Source organism: Orycteropus afer, unplaced genomic scaffold, assembly GCF_000298275.1.
Source record: "Orycteropus afer afer isolate SDZICR_OR568_19922 unplaced genomic scaffold, OryAfe1.0 scaffold00133, whole genome shotgun sequence".
NCBI lineage: Eukaryota > Metazoa > Chordata > Mammalia > Tubulidentata > Orycteropodidae > Orycteropus > Orycteropus afer.
The window spans coordinates 6,997,213-7,004,034 of NW_006921720.1; the positions used below are offsets into that span (position 1 = coordinate 6,997,213).

Sequence of the window (6,822 nt, forward strand, 5' to 3'; positions counted from 1 at the left end):
TAATTTTTCATTTATTTTGTCATTTTGTTCTTGTGTTGTCTTTTGAAATCATTCTAGGGTTTTGTCTGTGTTTTCCTTGATCTGTCTCTCAATTCGTTGAAGATACTTAAATATAATTCTTTTGAATTCCTTATCAGGGAGTTCCAATGCTGCATCTTCCTCAGGGATGTGTTTTGGGTCTGTGTACTGGTCCTTTGTTTCTCCTGCATTATCTTGCTTCTTTGTGTGGACTGTGATGTTCTGTTGTCTCGAGGCATTGTGATGTTTTTGTGTTTATATTTAATTGGTGATTGTACGTTGGAGTGATTTGCCCATGTTTTTTGTTTTCTTTGTTTTGTTTATATGCTATCTATGTAAGCAGGGTACTGTGCTCCTCTATTTGCTAGTTGACAGCACTTATACACTCACCACCTGTCTCCTTTTGTGTTGTCAGCCTCTCGTATGTCCCTGCCGACCTTGGCAAATAGAGCCTATTCTTAGGTCACTGGAATCTGAATGAGAGTGCTATCACTTTAAAATCCAAAATGGTTACCTCTTGTAAGGATTCAAAATGGCTGTGCCCTTGGTCACTTTAAATATGCAAAATGGCCACTGCTTGTTAAACATTCAAAATGGTTGTACCCTCAGTCACTTTAAGTACCCAAAATGGCTGCCACTTAGAAACATTCAAAATGGCTGCATCCTTGGTCACTTTAAATATCCAAAATGGCTGTCACGTGTAAACAATCAAAATGGCTGTGCCCTCCGGACAGCAGAAAGTCAACTGCTCAGGTTGTCTCCCTCCTTGCTGTTTCCCTTCCGAGTCATAGGCCACCAGTGTAGTCATCCCTGCAGCCCTTGGTGACCAGGGCTGATCTTTAGGTCAATTCTCAGGTCCCAACACCACTTGGAAATATTCAGGCTGTTGGTCCTGTCAGAGTAGCTGACAGTCTGCAGTTCTGACCGTCTCTGTACTCACTATTTACCTTCAGGTTTTTCCACTAGTTGGTGCCTAATCCACTTCTGTATAGTTCCTTTCAAAGCTCAGGGCTCTTTTGTATTTCTGTCAATTGGTTTTTCTTTTCTTTGTTGAAGAGGGTCTGTGTTGCTTGTCTGCCTATTCCTCCATCTTACCGGAAGTCCCTACACTTAATATTTTAAGTGCACAAATTTGCACTTAAAATATAGTTAAACCTAGATTGATTTGTAGGTTTGTTTTAAACATGGGATTTTTAAATTACGATGTTTACTGAAGGTCTTTTCTTGCTGACAAGACATCAGAAATATGGCAGTTTTTCTAAGAGGTTTATTATGATCATTGTTTCTATAGAAAATCTTGGTTTTGAACTTGTTAATTATATGTTAATTCCTTGTAAGAGAATTATGTTTGCAGCTGTTAAGTCACCTCAAGCCTCTCTCTTTTGCTTAGAGCGCACACACACACACACACTCACTCACTTACACAGGCCAGGCTCACTATCATACTCATCTGTGCTGCTGTGCTGCAGCAAAATTTAGTGTTGCATATGGATAAATGTTGAGGACATAGCGGGAGGAAAGAATAAGCTGTTACCCAGCTCATGAGGAAATTCTTCTGCAGTTTTTCAGGAAGTCACAAGATGGAAATTTAACAAGGGAAAATAGAAACAAGATTTTTGGATGATGTAGTACATTCATACAAAGAATATTCTTAGTGTTGTTGTCATATCAGAGGTTTTTTTTGTTTTTAAGGTATGTGCATCATTAATAAATAAATCAAAGTTTACAATATACCCATGGGATATTTTTCTCGTATACCTTACAAAAGATGCTTATATGTCTGGTAGTATGTCTGACTTTGATACATTACAAATCTTGAAAGCACTGAATGACTATATTTCTTTTTTGTTTTTTAAATGCAGTTTATTGAAATATAATGTATGTAGAGTGAAATACACAAAACTAAAGTGACATGGGTCAATGCATTTTTTTTTGCAGTGTTCCCTCCCCTCCCCTCCCACCCCTGGCAATCAACAAAGAAAGTTTCCCTCCATATATAAACCTTTCCTTGACCCTCCATAACAATGAACTAATACTATATATGTCCTTCTGTGATCAACTTATTTCACTCAGCATAATATCTTCCAAGTTCATCCATATTATGTGGTGTTTTGCAGATTCTGCATTATTCTTTAGTGTGCTGCATAGCATTCCAGTATGTGTATGTACCATAGTTTGGTCATCCACTCTTCCGCTGATGGGCCCATAGGTTGTTTCCATCTTTTTTGCTATTGTAAATAGTGCTGTGATGAACATGCGCATGCATGTATCTGTTCCTATCCTGGCTCTCACCTCTCTAGGATATATACCTAGTAATGGGATTGCTGGGTCAAATGGTACCTCTAATTCCAACTTTCTAAGGAATCTCCATATTGCTTTCCACAGTGGTTGTGCCACTTCACAATCACACAAGCAGTGTATGAGAGTCCCAGTCTCTCCACATCCTCACCAGCATTTGTTATTTTCTGTCTCAATGAACCTTGCCATCAGTGCTGGAGTGAGTATATCTCATTGTTGTTCTGATTTACCTCTCTCTGATGGCCAATGATTGTGAGCATCTTTTCAAGTATTAGCTGACCACCTGAATATCTTCCTTGGTAAAGTGTCTATTCATGGCTTCTGCCCGTTTTTCAGTTGGATTGTTAATTCATTTGGTGTTGAGCCATTGGAGTTTTTCCATCAATCTTAGAAATAAGTCCCTTGCCAGATATGTAATTATCAGCAATTATGAATTTGTTGCTGTCATTTTTGTCATGTGCTTTTTCATTGTGTTAATTTCTTTGTTCCATACAATTTTTTATTCTGAGCTCGTTTTGTTTATGAATCATGTTATCACTTCCTTCATTGCTATTGTTTTAGTATTTGCTGAATATTTATGTTGATCCTCCTTTTTATTTTGATGTGAAGGTTTATCACTTTTCTCTGGGGTTACCCTGTGATTTATAGTTTTCTTCCCAAGTTTAGAACAGTCCGTTCTATCTTGTAGTTGTCTTGACTTCCCTACCATCTAGAAGTTCTGTAACAACACAGATTTTTTTCTCTCTTTTTGGTTTGTAGTTGTCCTCATTTGTCGGTTGGTGTCTCTGGTTCCCTGTTTACAGTCTTGTAGGCTTATTTACTTTGGATGCTTCCATAGCTGGGTTGGTTTCTGGGTTATATCATCACGTGTGTTAATGGTCAGTTGTTGTCTGTTGTTGCTTCTCTGTCCAAAGGGCTCCCTTTAACATTTCTTGTACGGTTGATCTGGTTTTAACAAATTCCCTTAATTTCTGCTTATCTGGAAATGTCCTAATTTCACCATCATATTTGAGGGACAGTTTTACTGTGTACATAATTCTTGGTTGGAAATTTTTCTCTTTCAGGGTTTTATATATACCATCCCATTGTTTTCTCATCTGCACGGTTTCTGCCAAGAAATCCAAGCTTAATCTTATTGGTTGCCCCTTGTAGGTAACTTTTCATTTTTGCCGTGCTATTCTCACGATTCTTTCTTTGTCTTTGGTTTTGGTGAGTTTGATGATGATATGCCTGAGTGATTTTCTTTTGGGGTGTATCCTGTTTGGGGTTCATTGGACTTCCTGAATGGATATATTTTCATCTTTCATCATACCAGGAAAATTTTCTTCCAACAAATCTTTGACAAGTTTCTCTGTGGTTTTATTTGTGTCTTCCTGTTTTAGAATTCCGATGACACGTAAGTTATTCCTTTTGATGGTATCCCACACAAACCTTAGGCGTTCTACATTTTGTTTTGCTCTTTTTTCTGATTTATCCCTTTCCAAAGAAGTGTTCAGATATTTGCCTTCAGTCTACCTAATTCTTTCTCCCATTGATTCAATTCTGCTCTTTTGCCCATTCAATGTCTTATCTATTTCTGAAAATTTAGTATTAATCTTCTGGATTTCTGTCTGTAGATTTTGTATCATTTCTAATTTTTCATTTATTTTGTCATTTTGTCCTTGCATTTTCTTCCAAAATTCTTCTAAGATTTTGTTTGTGTTTTCCTTGATTTGTCTCTCAATCCTTTGAAGATACCTAAATATAATTCCTTTGAATTCCTTATCAGGGAGTTGAATGCTGCATCTTCCTCAGGGAAGTGTTTTGGGTTTGTATCATAGTCCCTTGTTTCTCCTGCTCTATCTTGCTTCTTTGTGTGGACTGTGATGCTGTGTTGTCTCTGAAGCATTGTGACGTTTTTGTGTTTATATTTAATTGGTGATTATATGTTGGAGCGACTTGCCCACGATTTTTGTTTTCTTTGTTTTGTTTATATGTTATCCATACAGGTACTGTGCTGTGCTCCTCTATTTACTAGCTGACAGCACTTATACACTCACCACCTGTCTCCTTTCCTTTGTCAGCCTCTTGTATGTCCTTGCCAATCCTGGCAAATAGAGCCTGTTCTTAGGTCCTCTTTTCGATCAGGTTTTTCCACTAGTTGGTGCCTAATCCACTTCTGTATAGTTCCTCCCAAAGGTCAGGGTTCCAGGGTTATCTTCTGTATCTCTGTCAATTGGTTTTTCTTTTCTTTGTTGAAGAGAGTTTGTGTTGTTTGTCTGCCTATTCCTCCATCTTACTGGAAGTCCTGAATGACTATATTTCTGAGACATAATTTAATATTAATTTATTTTTTTCTCTCCAAAGAGCTAGAGATAAAAGACTTGGACCTGGCATGCTAGTCCTTACACCTACTAGAGAATTAGCTCTTCAAGTGGAAGCTGAGTGTTCTAAATATTCATATAAAGGTCTTAAAAGGTAAATAATTTCTTTGACCATTCTTGTACCAGCGTTACATTGTTGTAATCATTGTAGCTTTACACATCCTCTCCATTTGGAAAAGCTGATTGGCCTAGCTTGGGTTAGGTATTTATTCTTAATGATAATGATAAAACCATGCCTTTTTAGGGCCCTACCCTGTGGGTTGATAATTGCAGACAGTTCTCAGAAAGGGGCAGACATGACCAAAAGTTTCCTCTCTAAGCTTTTTATATGTTTTACTGTTTATCTTATTGTATATCTTATTGTATACCCAAAATGCTTACATTTGTATGAACATGAACTTTGTATTTTTTTGTTGTTGTCATTAAGTGTTTGTATATATGGTGGTGGAGATAGAGATGGACAAATACAAAACCTTACAAAAGGCGTAGATATCATTATTGCAACTCCCGGAAGATTGAATGATCTGCAAATGAATAACTTTGTCAACCTGAAAAGCATAACCTACTTGGTAATTATGGAGTTTGGGATGATGGGAGAAAGAAGAACTAAAGTTTTATTAAAATAGTTGTTTAGAATGGCAGCCCATTTTATAATGGTTTTAGATTCTAGGAATATTTCCCATTCCTTTTAGCATGTTAAAATTAGGATTTTAGAGAGAATTTTATTTTAAAAATGATAACACCGTTTGTTTTAGAAATTTTAGAAAATGTACAAACACAAAGGAAAATTAAAATCCATTTGGGCATTTTAGACATTGGAATTTTTTTCATTAAATAGATTTAGTAACTATTGTTTAAAAAACCCACAAAACTCACTGACATTGAGTTCATTCTGATTCATAACAACCTCCTTTGGGTTTCCAAAGCTGTAAATGCTTATGAAAGCAGACTGCCTCATCTTTCTTTTGCAGGGAGACTGGTGGGTTTGAACCACTGGCCTTTTGGTTAGCAGCCAAATGCCTTAACCATTGTACCACGAGAGCTCCTTTAACTATTGGTTAGTCAGCTAAATAAAATAAATCTGTGTTATTTAAAACTACAGATGGCTTAGTTGACCTCTGTGGAGAAATAAACCAGAAGACAAATTATGTTTTTTTTTTTTTTTTAATTTTTAAATGAGCTTTTCTTAAACAATGGGGCTACTAAAGAAGTGCTAGGAAGCTTGAACTTTGGAACTAAAGAAGCCTAAATTTTAACTCTGCTGATTATCATCTGTGCGAGCAGGACAATGGGAAGTTTATTCAATTTATCTGTAGCTTAGGTATCAGGGGAAATGAGAAAACCTACTTTTAGTGTTCTATTCATAAAAAGAGAGCATAATAATCTAGGCACATTCTTCATTTTTAATACAGGTTTTAGATGAAGCAGACAAGATGCTAGACATGGGATTTGAACCCCAGATAATGAAGATTTTGTTAGATGTGCGTCCAGACAGGCAGACTATTATGACAAGGTAGGTATATACCTAATTACTATCTGTGAAACAGAAATCTATGGAACAGGATTCCATTTTGCTTGGTTGATTTCTGATAAAATTTTCTAGCATTACTTGAAAGTTTTTTTTTTTTTTAATTTTTGTTATTTGGGTGAAAATGTACAGAGCAAATTCATTTTCCATACAGCACTTCATACACTTTTTGTTTCATGACATTGACTGCAATTTCCCACAGTGTAACTAACAGATCTCTTCTCACTTCCTCCCTGTGGTTACCTCTTCCCCATGTCCTTCTTCCCTATGCATTCCTGCCCCTTGAGCTATCTCCATGTGCAAATACTGCCCTTCAGTTCTCCCGTGACTGATTGTTCTAAGAAGTATCAAGCTCACTGCCATTGAGTCATTTCTGACTCATAGCGACCCCCATTGGGTTTCTGAGGTTGTAAATCTTTACGGAAGTAGATCACCCCATCTTCCTTCTATGGAGCGGTTGGTGGGTTTGAACTACTGATCTTCCATTTAGTAGTCAAGTGCCTTATCCACTACGCCACTGCACTCCTTTCTAAGGAATATGTTGTTGTTGTTGTTATGTGCCGTCGAGTCAAACCTGACTCATAGCGACCCCTCCTTGGGTTTCCGAGGCAGTAT

The 6,822-nt window shown here is 37.0% G+C and overlaps 1 protein-coding gene across 1 annotated transcript in view; it reads left to right on the forward strand.

Moving 5' to 3' along the window:
* DDX43 (DEAD-box helicase 43) overlaps nt 1–6,822 on the forward strand; it is a 43,196-nt gene that overhangs the window by 24,003 nt on the left and 12,371 nt on the right. The window contains exons 8-10 of the mRNA XM_007945204.1: nt 4,663–4,773; nt 5,107–5,248; nt 6,092–6,192. Of these exons, the coding sequence (XP_007943395.1) occupies nt 4,663–4,773; nt 5,107–5,248; nt 6,092–6,192 (354 nt within the window). The remainder of the gene's footprint in view (nt 1–4,662; nt 4,774–5,106; nt 5,249–6,091; nt 6,193–6,822) is intronic.